This window comes from Rhamphochromis longiceps, linkage group LG3, assembly GCF_057381845.1.
Source record: "Rhamphochromis longiceps isolate RC_006_pf linkage group LG3, R_longiceps_female_GT1.1, whole genome shotgun sequence".
NCBI lineage: Eukaryota > Metazoa > Chordata > Actinopteri > Cichliformes > Cichlidae > Rhamphochromis > Rhamphochromis longiceps.
Window position 1 is genome coordinate 63,454,619 of NC_140559.1, and position 17,059 is coordinate 63,471,677.

Sequence of the window (17,059 nt, forward strand, 5' to 3'; positions counted from 1 at the left end):
CTCAAAACATTTTTGAAATTGAAGCAGCAGGCATCTGGATACCCGAAAAATGTCAAAACAGCTGAGGAGCAGCAGAAGTTTGTTCCAAACTATTGTGAGAGAGAAGGCATCAGACTTGACCCTGCTAAGATTTGTGTAAACAAAGCAATCAGAAGTTGTAATAAACTGCTTCTGAACTCTCTCTGGGGGTGATTCTGCATGCGAACAAATATGCCATCTTGCGAGCTGATTACAGACCCTGCCAGATTCACACAGCTGATGTTCAGTGACCATTATGACGGACGCCAGTTTTGTTTCATCTCTGATGGTGTTGCAGTGGTTCAGTGGTGTCACGCTGATGGTAGAGGGTCGCGGGTGAAGGATGTGAATGTCTTTGTCGGTGCTATGACTACGGCCTATGCGAGGCTCACTCTGTATGACTTGTTAGACAAGCTGCAGGAACGCATTCTTTACTGCGACACAGATTCAGTTATCTTCACCTCTCATCCCGGGGAGTGGGTACCCCCTTTAGGACCATACCTCGGTGAGCTGACTGATGAGCTCAGTGATGGCGGGTCTGGAGAGGATGATCACATTACTGAGTTTGTCTCTGGAGGTCCAAAATGCTAATGTTATTACACAAAACAGGGCAAGACTCAGGTTAAGTGTAAAGGTGTAACACTCAATGATGTTAATTCTAAAGTTGTTACCCACGAATCGTTGAAAGGCTTAGTCAAGGCATTTGTGGCCAACAGGGATGCGCGTTTAGTTGCAGAGTCTGACACCATCAAACGCAATAAGAAGAAGTTTCATCTCAGGAATGAAACAGTTGTAAAAAAAGTTCAGGTGGTCTATAACAAGAGAAGGGTGCTGCCTGACTATACAACACTCCCTTATGGATACTGATCAGGATCAAGCCTTTGATGGGAGGCTCCAGCACCCTTTAGTTTAGTTATTAGCGGGCCGAGTAATTGTGGAAAGACTTTCTTTGTCAAAAGCATCATTGAAAAAGCATCCACTATTATTTCAGCCAAAATTGGCATATTGTTTACATCTACTCCTGCTGGCAACCTTAATACAATCAACTTCTTCAGATAAGAAAAATCACCTTTGTGAATGGTACACCGGAGTCTCTGAGTGACGATGTCCTTTTACCTCCGGATAAGAACAACTTGCTCATTAGCGACGATGTGATGAATACTGCGTCTGACAGCATAGAAGTTCAAAATGTGTTCACACAATATGTTCATCATAGGAACTTGAGCTGCATCTGTTTAGTTCAGAATTTGTTTATGCAACAATTTCGTTCAACACTAATTATTTTACTCTGTTTAACAACCCCAGAGATAAATATCAAATTTCAGTTTTAGGTAGACAGATGTTTCCAGGTAATACAAAATACTTCTTAGAAGCTTTTAATGATGCCACATCCACCCCATACGGGTATCTTCTAATCAATTATAAATCTAAGACGCCTGACTATTTAAGACTCAGAACCAATTTGTTGTCAGATCGTCAAGTTGTTTATATCCCCAAAAAACGGCTAAAGCGGTAAAAAGGATGTCGTATTCACGGATGCAGAGAAACATTGCACTGTTGGAGTTGTTGTATAAATCCCCACCCAGCGTACGGAGGAATATTATTTGTAATGCGAGCATGGATTTTATTAATGCTCTGTGTGAGATATCGCTCAATGTTTTGAAAGGTGTTATCCTGCTGACTGATCAACAGTACAGACAACTAAAAAAGAAAAAAAGTAATCAGACTGGTTCCAGACAAAAAGGTCAAAGGTTTGAAAAAAAGAAGATCCATCAACCAATCTGGAGGATTTTTGCTACCATTATTAGGGGCTACCATACCCTTCATCACCAGTCTTATAGCAAATAGGTGAAAATGGAGCACACACAGAAAATGTTTTTGGTCCTGCATCATCAGTTGGACATGTTAAACCATCAGCAGCAACAACATACAGGCTCCATCAGACATGTAGAGCAAAACGAGCGAGACAAAGCTATGGTTGAAGTGCTGCAGCTGCAGATTTGGATGTGTATGAGAGGCTAAAAAGTATTCTGCCATTCTTCAGAGATACCGTTCACTTGTGAAACAAGGCATGAGTGAAAAAAATGTGCTAACACTATCTTTGCCTTCTGAAACCGGTCAGGATGCATCTGACCGCCAAAGCAATGTTGGTGGCGACAGTCAAAAAGACATGTTTGGGATGAGATTTTGTCCTATATGGCAAAAAGGAGCAGAAAAAATGCAGAGCTTATTTTAACAGCGCTCACTCGTGCGTCGGGAGTTTCTTGGAATGATAGGGGTGAGATTATTATTGACAACCAGAGAATCAGAGGTTCGCATCTCTATGATTTGATCCAAAGTGCAACAGCAACACGTAGAGCAACAGATGTTTCATGGCCTGCAGGGTGGTCGACATTTTTAAAAACACTCGCCCGCTTAAATGTTCCTCTGTCTGCTTTTCCTAATGCTGAGGTGAGGAGGACTATTAGCCAATATAAAGGCGACACTGGCGACCCGAGTGTGGAAACAAATGGTTTGCACAAGAAGCGGTCACTGAGCGATCAAAGCTTATTTACCACACATAAAAAATCAAGGCAGAGTAGAAGCGGGTGGATCGATTTTTAATGAAGTTTAAAATTATGTTTGTTTTTCTTATTCTTGAAAAAAAGATCATTTAACCTCGCATTTGTTTCCCTTTTTATATACTACTACTTATGTGTTTTTTCTTATTTATGTCTATATTGTTTAGTTAAACAGATGACAGTTTTCCCCTTTTTACTACTTTTTGAACTCTATGCTGATGTTTAAAGATTTTATTATTACTAAATAATGTTTTTAACAATTAGGTGAAAATAAATACCAGATGAAACGATATTCTCTTCTGTTATCTTTTATTATTTGTTACTTGAATCAGTATCCGCGCTGCACACAATCAAAGTTATTTTCAAAACATGCAGAAACAGGTCTTATTTTGTTAACAAAATGACAAACCATTGCATCGTTACAAACAAGGTTATCACTGTACATATTAATTAGTCTTGAATAAGACGCTCCTTTTTGGACATGATATAGAAAAAGCACACAGTGTTGTCCGCAGGTTACCGAAAAGTCCTTCTGAACCTGTCTCCCAGAATACAATATCCGAGCGGTGTTTTTAAAAGAAAAAGTTTTATCTCGGGTGAAAACGTATCAGGTGAGTTACCGAAGCTGTCAAAAAAGTGCCCTTGCTTGTCTTTGTGATATAGAACGCCAACCAGTGCTTCCCAGGTAAGTCTGATGGATCTGTACTCACAATGCCCATGCATGGATATCTGATGGGCTTTGTTGGCAGCTGGTCACATGCTAAGACGCCTAGAAGATGAGCCCTGTTACTAATCCTTTTAACAATGCTGGTTAGTTCTATTGTATTCATTTTGAATGTTTAGTAGTCGTCCAGCAGCACTTGTCTCATATTAGATATTTGGATGACTGAATCAAATACAGAGTAACACACCAGGTTCATTGTTCGGGGTAGCGGATTTCTGAAACGGGTTTCCAGCCTCACGCTCCCTGTTTGAACTAATGATACGTTCCCTGAATGTCCTTCATCAGCTTCCAGATTGAAACAGAATAATGTGTAGCCAAAGTCCTCACGTGTTATGGCCAATGGTCTATCCTTTAAATGTCTTCCAGTGGTTTGTATCAGCTGATAAAATTCTCTGGTGTAGTGTTTTCTCTGAAAATTTGGCTGGAATTGTTTGGCCGGATACGACTGTCCATCAGCGTATAAACACATGAATTCTATAGTTCACAGTTCACAGTTTCAAAATTAAATGGATTACGTGTAAAAGAACCAGGATAAGCTTCGTTATCCACGAAGGCGATGATGACAAATTTAGGCAACCTGCCCATAAATAAATTAGTTGATATTCTTGCCCCAGCAGGTGTGGAGAAGGTCTTTAAAGAAACTCTGCCTACAGCATATTTTGCATTTGCATGATGCAGCGCCTTGCCGTGTGCCAGCCTGACACTTGGTGAGACACTGATTATTTTCACAAATAAGCTGGCAGGGACGATTTTAACTTTATACGCGGTGTTAGCTCCAGTCATGAGAGCAAATTCGTCTTTAGAGCGCACAAATTTCAGCGACAGATCGATTCCATTAAGTAATAATTTTTCTTGAAAAAACAGGTCTGCGTGTGCTGGAGCAATCAATTCAACAATACTGCTATTCGCTGTATAAGTACCTCTGGTCACCAGACCCTGGCTCTCCCCTTCTATACATGTATCATTCATGTGTGAGGCTGTGTCTGTACAGAATAAAGCGCTGCTGAACTGTGTGTCTAAAGTCTGCTTATTATAATTGATAAGACATTCTATTATGCCTCTGTATGGATACGTGTTGGATGATTGGCTGATCAAGCGATCCCCCAAATTTACATCTACCTGACTAAATAAGGTGCAACCTGGATAATTAACAAGTCCCACGTTTGCATCCCTGCCTAAGTTTGTGCCGTCAGCATCTGTGATTCTTACTCGTGTGTAGATATAGGAATCGTTTAGATCCAGGTAATCTTCTCCGGACGATGAGATTTAAACTCGATTGGACCTCCGTCTGTGATTGCAGAAACTGGTGGAATTTCAATAAAGGTCGTTTTCTCTATGGACGTTTGTGTGTATGGGACAGTAAAAAGATCGAGCTCTGTTTTTAGACATTCTCTGATTGGTTGTGTAACAGAGCCATTTAGAAGATGTCACATGCTGTAGTTTTTGAACGACTGGTTCTGGGTCTTTTCACTCCGCGTGGTTGTCTCCGTTTGGTGGCTTTCCTGGCAGGTTTTGTCGTTTTACGCTTTTTAGGCGGCGGCGTATCACGCATGCGTGCAGTGGGAGGGGTCTTAGAAGGTTTGGGTGTATACACATACAAGCTGTTGCCATCCTGCTCAGTAGATGTTGGCTTGGTTATGTTGGATATCACATCAGACACTATGCCTGATGCTGCTGTTTTTAGGTGGGGTTTGACTATGCTGACTCCTTTTTTAAACAACGGTACAGCAATTCTAAACAGGCTGCTGAACAAACCTCCCAGACCTGCGCCACATTGCGTGCTGGTCCCAATATAACCATTCAATTCTCCACCAGCCTGATTTAAATAATATCTTACATATTTTGCTTCATCTGTGTTGTAGACAGACATCCTTATTTTTTAAAAATGGTGTCTTATGGGTCGGAAGTGGAGCTTGACAAACACCTTCCCGTATAAAAAGGGTATGTGTTGATTTTGGTCGTCTATCAAATCAATTTCTATGTCATCGATTAAGGATTTCGAGACTGGTGTGCAGTGTGGGCTGTCAAATTGAAGAATGGCTCCCCGACGGTCATCGTCTGTTATATTTATTGCTCTTAATAGCCGCGCATGGGCGTCACCCACAAGCTGGTAATCAACGATATCTGCATAAATAAAAATGTTCTATTTTCCGCCGTATACGTCTGCAGGATGTGGTGCGTATGTGTTTTTATAATGAAGTACAAACGGGTCTTCTGATTTGAATCCTAAGATTCCTGCCAGTCTCCCTCTAAATGTGAGAACTGTGCCCCTATAGGGCCCATAACACTAACATAGTTACTAACTTCACTGTATTGTGTTTTAATGTCGGTGTTATGTTTTAATGTTTTATTATCTGCGCCACAGATGCATAATGCCCCACAGACAGCTCAATCACGGTTATGGACAATGCTCCATCTTTGACTGGATCATAAATTTCCACTCGCGAATCTGATTGTGGAAAAGACAACCATAGTCTTGGGTATTGAAATTCTATAACACCGACCTCATACGGTTCATTTAAAACAATAGGTGTTATAACCTCAGGATAAAAATGCTCGGAAACTCAAGTGCCAAGTGCCTCTTTTTTCTGCCAAGTATTTTCTCTATTTTAAACCTTTTGTTTTTGTCAATAGTCACCTGCTGTGTATTCATAAATTACACCTTTCACTGCAGCTCCTGTGAGATCCTCCAGTTTGTATACGGGAGGGTCTCTTCCTAAACGCTCCTTTATGGTAAAGTACTCGTCTGTGTAGGTCTGATGGTAACCCTTTCAGATTATGCCTCGTAGTTTAGATATTCTCTCTGTATCGCCCACATTAAATTTAAAAGTCACCGGTTTTTGGGGTTTCATTTTGTACAGGGTGTTAAAGACTGCTTTCTCATTATCTTTGCACACCTCGGTGGGGTCATTTTGATAGAGCTGTGATAAGACAGGTTATAGGACTGTACAAGATCTTGGATCACATTAACATATCTTGGCGAGTTAACTGATGTTAAGTATTTCCACATCTTCCCCTTTAAGGTGCGGTTAAAACGCTCTACCACACATGATTTCATTTCACTAAAGGTTGAAAAATGTGTGATGTTATGCTGCTCCATTAGTTTTTTAAATGTTTATTATAAAATTCCTTCCCTAAATCTGTTTGGAGTTGTTCAGGCACACGGCCCTCTCTCAGAATATCACCAAAAGCCTCAGCAACAGCCTGTCCTGTCTTGGTTTCAAGGCACCTAACCCATGCATACTTAGAAAACACATCTATGCATGTCAATAAGTACCTAACATTATCATCATCCGCAGAATATTCACGCATGTCAACTAAATCAGCTTGAAACTGTTTGTCAGTCCCGTTAACCAAAGCTCTATTTCTGTATCCTTGCATTTCTGTATCCTTGCATTTCTGTGTCCTCTATCCTTGCAGGTTTATGAAGAGTATATGTGTCATCTCCTTTTAAAAACGCTCCACGTCAGGTAATGACGGCTTTAAGCCTGTTGCCTCACTGACAGCGATACGGAGCTTCTTTACACTTCCTAAACCCCCTGGGTGTGCAGGGTTGGGATATATTTTTCTCAGCGTGTTTTCCATAATCACTTTGACCAAACACAAACACAAATGACCAGAAAAAAGTGTTAGCATACGTTTTTATTTCATTTTCTGTGTAGTGCACAGTAAGGTTTTTATAACAGATGTGCATTAAATCTTGTGTCTCCCAGACCAGTAGTTTCCAATCATGTGGAGCAGCGCTGATTTAACTCCGCGGGTGTGATGATTGGTATTTAGCAGGTATCCGACATTCTCATCAGTGGTGCAAACAATGTGCGGCACTGATCTCAGTTCACACAGAAGATGCTCTGCAGTGCTGATGATTTGTGCTTCAGCCTCACTGACACTGTATGAGCAAACAAACAGACGGATGGCCGGGATGAATCGGGGCGTCCGGAGCTTTTCCATCACCTCATCATAGCAGGTCTCGAAGAAAAACACAGGCAGCTCAAACAGGCAACTGTGTTGTAACTGGCTGGGGTGACCGGATTGGCATCCATAACATATCTCCTGCACATACTCATTCAGTGCCGTCGACAGCAGGTGGAAGGTTGCGAGTTTAATGTTGAGTTCCGTTTCCTCAGACGGGTGTGATCCTGCAGAGTCCTGTGAGCATCCTGGAGAGGGGGGCGGAGTCGGTGGGGTCTGGATTAGCAGTGCTGGAGGGGGAGACTCTGAGCGGTCCACAATATGGCAGATGTTGTCTGTAAAAGAAATCCACGCATTGCATTTTTTTAAAAATATCGGGTTTAATGCCAACGTCTCTCACACAGAGACAACCTACCTTTTGTTTTGTTTTTTTGTTTTTCTGTCCTCAAGGTTTTTGATGATTTTTGGCCTGAACATGGCAGAAGGTAAACCAATCTTCGGGCCATGTGCGAGCTGATCATATACAAGACGCTTCCTAATATTCTCATAAGAAGAGTTGACCTTGTCTCTCTTGATAGTCTTATCGACCTCATTAAACACCCGCTGCAGTGCTCTCCAGTCTGACCACTGAATAAAAAACAAATCCTTAAACCATGATAAACGTTCTTCAAGGGTGAGGGGGTATGGGTGCAACCTCCAGCTTTCAAGGCCCCAGAGTGAAACCTCTGTAACGTTGAGGTTTCACCCGGTGCAATTGTGGCTCTTGTAACTGTTGTGATATTTTGATACCATGGTAGCATTTACAGGATATTGTTTTATAGTGATATTATACAGGAAAACTGTTACTCAATAAGGCCCATTTACTAGTTGTTTTTCTCTTTCTCTGTAACCTAAGAATTAATGTGTAAGAATCACAGGTTGGTACCTCAAGGTTGAAAACACCACAGAGATCACTTCCTTACTCCCATCCTCCCTTCCTTATCTCTTAGAAAGGAGCTTGTTAAAGGCCAGGTGGTTCGTTTCAGAATTCACTAATGAAAGAACTCTGTATTCTGTGTCTAGGAGTGTATTTTGCTGGGATGATCATAAATTGTAGCTGAACTGATAAACTATACAAAGGATACTTCTTTGCTCACAAGGCAGGAAGACGTTCCCTTATTTGGTCTGTACCGGTTTGAACTGAGAATCTGTTGACAGACGAACCTTTTTCCTCTATATATACTGTTGTCTGATGAATAAACCTTTGAGTTGGTTTTGGGAAAGCAACCCGTACAGTCTCTGTGTCGTTTTGTTCTCCCAGCTGCTCCCGACGTCGTAACTAACACGCTGAATGGCATATTTGACTGTTACTTGAGAATATTTCTTTGAGTTCTATAGGTTATGGACAATCTCTGCTGATAGGTGCTCACGCCTCGAAGGAAACCCGATCCACAGACGGAGATTTCTTTCAGTAACCATAAATGGTAAGCTGCTCTTTTGTCACACACTACATACACAATATATGTGTTTTAGTGCAAATTGTACATTGCTACATTGTTTTGAATTACCCTCGGCCCGCAGTATATGTGGGCACCTGTCAAAGGTCATTTGGATTTACCAGACCGCTTTGAAAACAACATGAAACAAATGAATGTCTTTGTTGAGCCATGACTGGATTTATCCTAATCCTTCCTAAAGGCCGTTATAACCTTGCACTGCCAGTGGTGAGCTGCACCAGCTGTGGCCTAATGTGGTCCCCCTCAGTTAAGGACTTCCAGGGTGGTGGATATTGGCCTGGCACCTTAAATTTCTGCACCCTGTTTTCAATGGACGTCTTTCAGTCTTTCTATGACATTAAGGTCATAAGTAGTTTACTGACAATTATTTAACATTTGAAATGAAAAGATCCGTCAGTCCATTCACATATATACTGTTCAGAGAAGGAATGTAGTTTAGAGCAAAGTGTAGTAGTGTGAAGTGGCTAAACACACTCACCAATTGTTCTAAAATAAACAATTTATCAAAACATTAACAGTCTTTCACACATACATACGGTTTATACACTATTTTAAAAAGAAGGGGTTGAAGACCTGATTGATTACAAAAAGTCTATTAAAATGTTCTGGGTAACCACAGAAATCTTAGTCAGTTATGTCTGAGAGAGAATGTTTATGACAGAAGTAATGCCAAAATCTCAACAAACCAAAGTTACATACATGCTAAAGAGAAAGATCAAACTGTGCTGAAATTAGGAAGTGGGCAATATAGGGCTTCCCCAGTGAAATAACTGATCTGAAATAATTGAGGCACAAATTAATAAATAACATACTAGTAATCCACAGAAGGGGAGGCCTCTGGGAAAATGTAGAAAATCAATGGGAATTTCTACAGTAGCACGAGTTACCAGTCAATACCAGTCCTGGTATTGGTTATGTTGAAGTGATGGGTTTTATAATTCATTTTTGGTCCACTGAAGGGATTGTTTTGTAGCCCCAATATTGATATTTTGTAAATAAAAAATATGACATCAATTAAACCTTTAAATTCCCTGCACTTGTCATAGATATCTACATGATGTCCAACAAATATACATCAAGTCCAAGGTTCTAATGTTGAACGCCATATTGATGTCCAGCTTAAATCATGGTTGGACCTCCAAATTGTTGGAAAAGTTCAAATGCAGTACAGACCTCCAGAATTGGTCATGGACCAACAGAACCAATATAGACACGATCTGTACATCTATCTGACTTTCTTTGTTTAGTTGGTAGCTAACTGAATTGTCTTACTTTTTTTTTATAGATGAAAGAAAATGTCCCTGAAACATACAGTATGAAACAATGAGTGTCAGGTTTATATTTATAGTCTACATCACATTTAAGTGGTACCCATATGTCAATTTGTTTGAGCCTAAAACACAGACTACTCCATGACCCGAATGATTGTTTAATCCTTCCCATCAATACCTCTCAGTTCCACATCTCTAACTCATGTTATTCTCCATGCAGCTCTAACAGCAGTGGTCCAAACACAGCAGACTGTGCTGGCTGCAGTGGGAGAAGATGCTGAATTCAGCTGTCAGCTCTTGGACACTAAAGACGTCCTTCAGGTCACATGGCAGAAAATCTCACGTGATGTGGAGACAAATGTTGCCACCTACAGCAAGTACTATGGTCAGAGAGTGAATGATGGCTTTAACGATAAAGTCAAGTTTAAATACACTGGACTACAGAACTGCTCCATAGTCATCAGGAATGTGACGGAGCAGGATGAAGGATGCTATCACTGTCTGTTTAACACTTATCCTGAAGGCTCCTTCACTGGTAGAACCTGCTTCCAAGTCTATGGTAAGAACTTTTGCATTAATGTGTTTAAATGTGCTAGAAACTGATTTCCTTTCAACAACATATTCCTTGCAATATCTCCTGATCCTTCACAGAGCTGCATGAACCTGTTGTTGATGTCAGAGAGTCAAACTCTGCTGAAGAGTGGGTTGTTTCCTGTTCAGCCACTGGTCGACCTGCTCCCACTGTAACACTCTCACAACAAGACCTCAGCTTCTCACAGTACAACACTGTCAGTGTGTCCAACACCAACGCTACATTCACTGTCACCACTACAGCTGTGCTCTCAGGTTCACGTAAACACAGCACACAGGTGGGATGTGCAGCACGAGTGCTCTCTGCTCCTCACAGAGAGGTGATGGAGACGATTCCTGAGGTCCAAAAAACATCTGTTGGTGGTGAGAAACTCTTTCTGTATATCACAGACTAGACTAGAGACGGATGATACTTGGGTAAATTTGACTGGGATCTAATGACAATGACTTCAGTACTTCATGAGTGATGTATTATTGTTGGTCAGCGTCACGTTTTTCTGTTTTTTTCACAGATTTTCCCTCAATCACTGTAATAGCTGCAGCAGTGCTGGTGTTGGGTTTGTCTTTTTCTGTTGCTCCACTATGCTGCTTGAAGAAAAGTTACCTTTTCACTTTCTAGTATGTCGTTTTGTAATGTGTCTTATCTTATTAACATGATAGTGATTTATTGATTCTAACCCTAAATCTATCCAGTAATGTCTGCGCATATTTTCAGTACTGATTTTAAAGTGTTTTAATCCTTCTGTCACTCAGGGAACCCAATAAGGATTCAAATACTTCAAAAGTCAACCAATGACATTGATGTGTAAGACTATTTAATAATTATTTATTTTTTATATTTCATTTATTCATTCATTCTTTGCACTGTGATTTAACCCATCTTTGTGTAAAGCAGGGGTGTCCAGGCCTTGAGAGCCAGCGTCCTGAAGCTTTTAAATGTATCTCTGCTGCAACACACCTGAATAAAATTATTAGGTCATTAGCATGACTCTACCCTACTCAAGTAAATTTAAATAAATGTAAGTACATACCACCAGGTAGCTCCACTCGTACCCAGTGTAACGGGAAGTGAGAGGGTTAGGTTTTGGCGCTTTGAATGTTCAGTTGTGTGATGCAGCGATTAACGTTTGAGTAAAATATTGGGCTCCCTCGTGTCTTCCCTACATTCCTCCACAATGTGCGTTTTTGCAAAAATGTACTTCTAGAAGTACTTTTATTGCACGATGTTCATTCACTCATGAGCTGCTGCAACATGAATCAAATGGCTGAACTGCCACCTTGGCGTGCAGTCAAGTTCTACAGTCTGCTAATGATCTAATAATAAGTATTAATATTCCTCACTCACCTTACTAAATGTTTGTGAACACAGCCAGAAACATTTGCATCACAAACACAGACTAGTGTTTATTAGCAGAAGCTTTTGGGTGGTTGCTCTCAAACCTGTGTACAAGTTGAAGCATTAATGGTCCCTTCACTGATTTCCAGGTATCCAATGTCAGGGCTAACAGATGGATTCAGACGCAGGCAGCGTTCTGGCAAGCAAAGGGTTGACAATTTATTAACACAGAAGGGAAACCACAGTGATGTGTATATACAGTGAATGGGGCAGGGCTTCAGGGCTCCAGGGGAAGGAATCCACACTCGCTCCCCACTCGGCCCAAACTCCGCCACTCCTCTTCTTACGCACACTCGCTTCTCCACAGCCACTCTCGCTCCAATTTCCACTTATGTTGACACACACAGGGATCACAGGTCAGGGTCCGCCACCAGTTCTGGGGAGATCTAAACACAAAGAGTCCAATTAGATCAATACGCCACACAACACTGAGAGAGTTTGTCTTAGGAGAGCTGAGAGCACGAACATGGGAGGTTCAACGTTCCAGTGCCGAATACTCCGTGCCGCAGCGTTAAATAGGCAAGGGGGACGCCGCCTGATCAGCAACAGGTGTAGAAATCACCGCAGATACGTGGGCCAAGGGTGAGAGCCCACAATGAGCTCCACCCAGGGAAGCAGGAGAGAAAACAAAACAAACCTGTGGCCAACATGAGCGAGCCAGAGAGGCACAGGGACCATGACAGCCAATACCAAGTGCACAAGTTCACCCCAGATGGTTCCTCTTCTCTGTAACTTGGAGGATGTGGAGTAGGCTGTATTTTAATCAAAGACATATCAATCAATCAATCAATCAATCAATCAATCAATCAATCAATCAATCAATCAATCAATCAATCAATAACCATGTCTAAAAACAACACAGGTTGACCAAAGTGCTGTACACAGTAAAAGAAAAAGTAAAAAGTAGAAACAAATACACACAATGAACAAAACCAAAAATAATCCCAAATTTCGTTTTTTTTCTGAAGGGGTCAAACACTTTTATGCAAGAATGACAGCGAGGTGAAAAACCTTCACCCGCAAGAAAACTCGAGCTGTGACTCATAGTACGAACACACACCTCACAGTAACACACTTTGTTTAATGTGAACTTTTTGCCAAGCTAGCTAATCCTGACCAACACACCAGACACAGAAGATAAAGGAACGATGTTTTACTGTTAGAGACAGAAAGGTTAAAACATTTTGGCAGAGGGCTAAAAGGGGCTAAAATTACCCAAAAAGAAATTCCATTTGACCAAAAACACTTAATTTTTAAAAAATTAAGTATATAGTTATGAATAATGAACAAATAATTAACAAACTGGGGTTTATAAATCGTGTAACACATCCTTATGGTAAGAAATTTTACCTTAATGCGTTACATGTGTTAGAAGTCAATGTATCTTTAACAATATACTCCTTATTTTATATCTCCTGATCCTTCACAGAGCTGCATGAACCTGTTGTTGATGTCAGAGAGTCAAACTCTGCTGAAGAGTGGGTTGTTTCCTGTTCAGCCACTGGTCGACCTGCTCCCACTGTAACACTCTCACAACAAGACCTCAGCTTCTCACAGTACAACACTGTCAGTGTGTCCAACACCAACGCTACATTCACTGTCACCACTACAGCTGTGCTCTCAGGTTCACGTAAACACAGCACACAGGTGGGATGTGCAGCACGAGTGCTCTCTGCTCCTCACAGAGAGGTGATGGAGACGATTCCTGAGGTCCAGCAGACGTCAGATTATCAGTGATGGTGAGAAACTGAGATGCAATAACAATGCATTGTGCTAGTATGCATTTTCTCTTTGATCAATAATTGATGTATTCATTTTGATCAGTGTCACATTTTTCCTGCTTTTTCAAGTTTCCTCCTGGATCATTGTATTAGCTGCAGTATTGGTGATGATGGTGTTTGTCAGTGTTGCTGCTCTGCAGTAGGCTACTCTTTAAAGAAAAAGACCAGATAACTTTCATTTTTCATTTCTTGTCATTTTTTTCTACACCAAAATCTGTCCAATAATATCTGCATAACATTTTCTACTTGTGATTTAGTTATTAATTCTTTGCTTCAGGATTCAATCGGTCTTTGTCTAGTATTAAATTTTATGTTTCCCATTTAATCCCACTGGCTTTAAAGTGTTTCACCAGATTTTTACGAAGTATTTCCAGTCTTTTGTTGTCTCTGTCCCAAATGTTCTGAAATGTGTTGCATGTATTAAAAGAAGTTGGACCAAAAAATGTACTATGTACTTACAAACTTACATTTATGAAAGCTGAACAAACATTGATGTACTTGACTTTTGTAACAGTGAAAAGGCGATCTGTTTTTATTGATAAATATATATGTTTGCATTACTGTTATTTAGATTGCCATGTTAGAACGTAGCAAACAACATTGTTTGTTCCTCTATGGTTTCTTTATTTTTACAAATCTAAATGTTTTTTGTCAAAAGATTAATAATTTCATATTGAGGTCAGACGGTCAGCAGTTTTGATGTTTTTGCAGAGATTTTATTTTTTTGCAAAATAGCACAAGTAAACATTAAAAGTAGTTCCTAAATCAAGGCATTTATTATTAAGGCGGCCATTATTATGGCCCTGTGTGGAAAAAGTGATTGCCCCCTAAACCTAATAACTGGTTGGGCCACCCTGAGTAGAAACATCTGCAATAAAGCGTTTGGGATAACTGGCAATGAGTCCTTTACGAGGTGGTGGAAGAATTTCTGCCCACTCATCTTTGCAAAATTGTTGTAATTCAGCCACACTGGAGGGTTTTTGAGTATGAACCACCTTTCCAAGGTCACAGCACCTCAATCAGATTCACGTATGAACTTTGGCTAAGCCATTCCAAAGTCTTTCTTTTGTTTTACTTAAGCTGCTTAGAGGTGGACTTGTTGGTGTGCTTTGGATCAAGTGCACTTCAGCTTGTGGTCGTGAACAGATGGCCAGACATTCTCCTTCAGGATCCCAGAAACTGGATTCTGTTCATCTTGACGTTGCATCTCCAGACTGAGAGATCTCAATTACTTTGTTTCTTATTCGCTTCTGAATTTCCTTGGATTGCGCCATGATGTGTAGTTTTTGAGGATCTTTTGGTCTACTCTACTTTGTCAGACAGGTCCTGTTTAAGTGATTGATTCAGCACAGGTTTGGCAGTAATCGGGCCTGGCTATGACTATGGAAAAATTGTATATTTTCTATTGATAAATGCAAATATTTTATGTCTGTTATGTGCATTGCCGTGTGGAGAATATAAGGAAAACAATTGTGTGGTTTACCTTGTTTCTTCCTCTTAGATTTCTTGATTTTTTTTAAAAATTGCAATAACTTTATGTTAATTTCAGTGCACTTTCACATTTCTTTAAATTCAAACTACAGTCCTGTGAATAACTAGAAACACTTCTAGCAGCACAAATGTGAGGTAATTGTTTTCTGCTTGACTTTATCAGTCTCTCATATTGTTGTGGAGGAATGTTGGCCCACTCTTCATTACAACGTTGCTTCAGTTCTTTGAGCTTTGTGGGCATTTATTTAAGCACAGCTCTCTGAATGTCCCAGGTTGAGGTCTGGACTTTGCTTTTCAGCTATTCTGCTGTAGATTTGCTGCTGTGTTTGGGATCATTGTTCGACTGCAAGACCTAAACTTTACCTATTAAACAGTTAACTCTGTATTTTACACTTTATGTGAATATTGTTGCAGATTTCAATTATTAATGTTTTTATAACTTTGTTCTTTCTTATATTTAATATTATACAATATTTATACTTCATGTCTCTGTCTTCTTTTGAACACTCCAGCACAGCATCACTATAACTTTGTCCTCACTGACAATAAAGCTGTTTTATATATTTCATTGCAAATGTTTCAAGCAATTTGTAGCTGTATCTTAAGATATTTTGTTAATAATATAGTATTTTAAATTGTTTTTTTCCCCATATTTGAGAAATATTTAACATGTAAAAGTCTGTTTATGTACAATTTGGTGATATTAGCCCTGATTATTGGAGGAACTTGTACATGAAGCAGATTTCTGAGACTTCAGATTTGAAGGTTGTTGTCATATAATCTAAATGATGGCAGATTAACGTTCCCTACCTCTGTCCTACAACCACAGGACTCCTTTGCATTCGACTGATAGAAATTTCAAGCTCAGTGTTAATGAAGATTTCAAAGGCCTTAGTGCAGGGGTAGGGAACGTCTAAAACCTGCAGGGATACCGGCCCTCGAGGCCTGGAGTTCCCTACCGCTGCCTTAGTGTGAAAGGAATGAAGCTGTAGCGCCTCCCAGTGGTTGAAAAGAGGTACACAAGAGGTTAGAAATAAGAGGCTGTAGAAATAACATTACAGAAAAGCAGGACATGCTCAAGCAAAACATTATAGAAAGTCTGTCACGGTTCTGGGTCAGTTTGACCCAGTATTTTGAGTTGTCATGTTTTTGCAGGTTTAGTTTAGTTCCATGTGTCATTTTCTGTCTCTCTCTCTATGTCGAGTCTGCGTCTTAGTGTGATGGTTTCTTGTTCCTGTTTTATTGTGAAGGTCTGCGTCTCATGTGAGTGTGTTCAGTTTGACCTCTGTCTCGTCTTGGTGATTATTCCCAGCTGTGTCCACCACCTGTGTGTAATTCCCCTGTGTTTCTCTGTGTATTTAAGTCGTGTCCTCTGTCATTGTAGTTGCTGGTCCGTCTGTGTGTCCACCCTGCTGTCCATATCCTCTGCTCGTTCTTGTCCAGGTTTGTGCTCTGTAGTTTAGTTGTTTCCAGTCTAGTTTACTTCGTGCTCCATTTGCTGTTTGTCCATATTTATTTTTGTGTTCAATAAACCACCTTCACTTCTCCACTACTGCCTGCGATTGGATCCTCATTTATTATTTTCACACGGCTCTCCTCACCCGCCGTGACAGTACGGACCAGCCAGATATGGATCCAGCGGCAGTCACCCCACCTAGGGAGCTTCAGGAGGCCGTTATCGACTCTGCTTCTAAATTGATTTACCAGCTGTTAGAGCATGAGGGAGAAGTGTCTCTTTACACTGTGGATGCCAGCCTACAACACCTTATTTCCAGTTACCCCTGGTTATTGGACTCACTGCGTCCGCTCGTACAGAAT

At 40.5% G+C, this 17,059-nt stretch overlaps 3 protein-coding genes across 3 annotated transcripts in view; 1 reads left to right on the top strand and 2 right to left on the bottom strand.

Moving 5' to 3' along the window:
- LOC146675685 (protein NLRC3-like) overlaps positions 1 to 17,059 on the bottom strand; it is a 388,198-nt gene that overhangs the window by 291,673 nt on the left and 79,466 nt on the right. The gene's annotated exons all lie outside the window — the stretch shown is intronic.
- LOC146675695 (protein TANC1-like) overlaps positions 1 to 17,059 on the bottom strand; it is a 407,338-nt gene that overhangs the window by 53,254 nt on the left and 337,025 nt on the right. The gene's annotated exons all lie outside the window — the stretch shown is intronic.
- On the top strand, positions 211 to 16,158 carry LOC146675697 (uncharacterized). Its single transcript, XM_085400817.1, has 5 exons — positions 211 to 595; positions 3,243 to 3,264; positions 10,168 to 10,541; positions 10,634 to 10,929; positions 16,105 to 16,158. Exons 1-5 carry the CDS (start codon positions 211 to 213, stop codon positions 16,156 to 16,158), a joined length of 1,131 nt encoding a protein of 376 aa, XP_085256943.1.

Coding starts and splice junctions, on each gene's coding strand:
- LOC146675697 (XM_085400817.1), top strand. CDS start 211: ATGCCATCTTGCGAGCTGATTACAGACCCTGCCAGATTCACACAGCTG. Junction 596..3,242: donor TACTGAGTTTGTCTCTGGAG/GTCCAAAATGCT, acceptor TTTGTGATATAG/AACGCCAACCAGTGCTTCCC. Junction 3,265..10,167: donor CGCCAACCAGTGCTTCCCAG/GTAAGTCTGATG, acceptor AATACCTCTCAG/TTCCACATCTCTAACTCATG.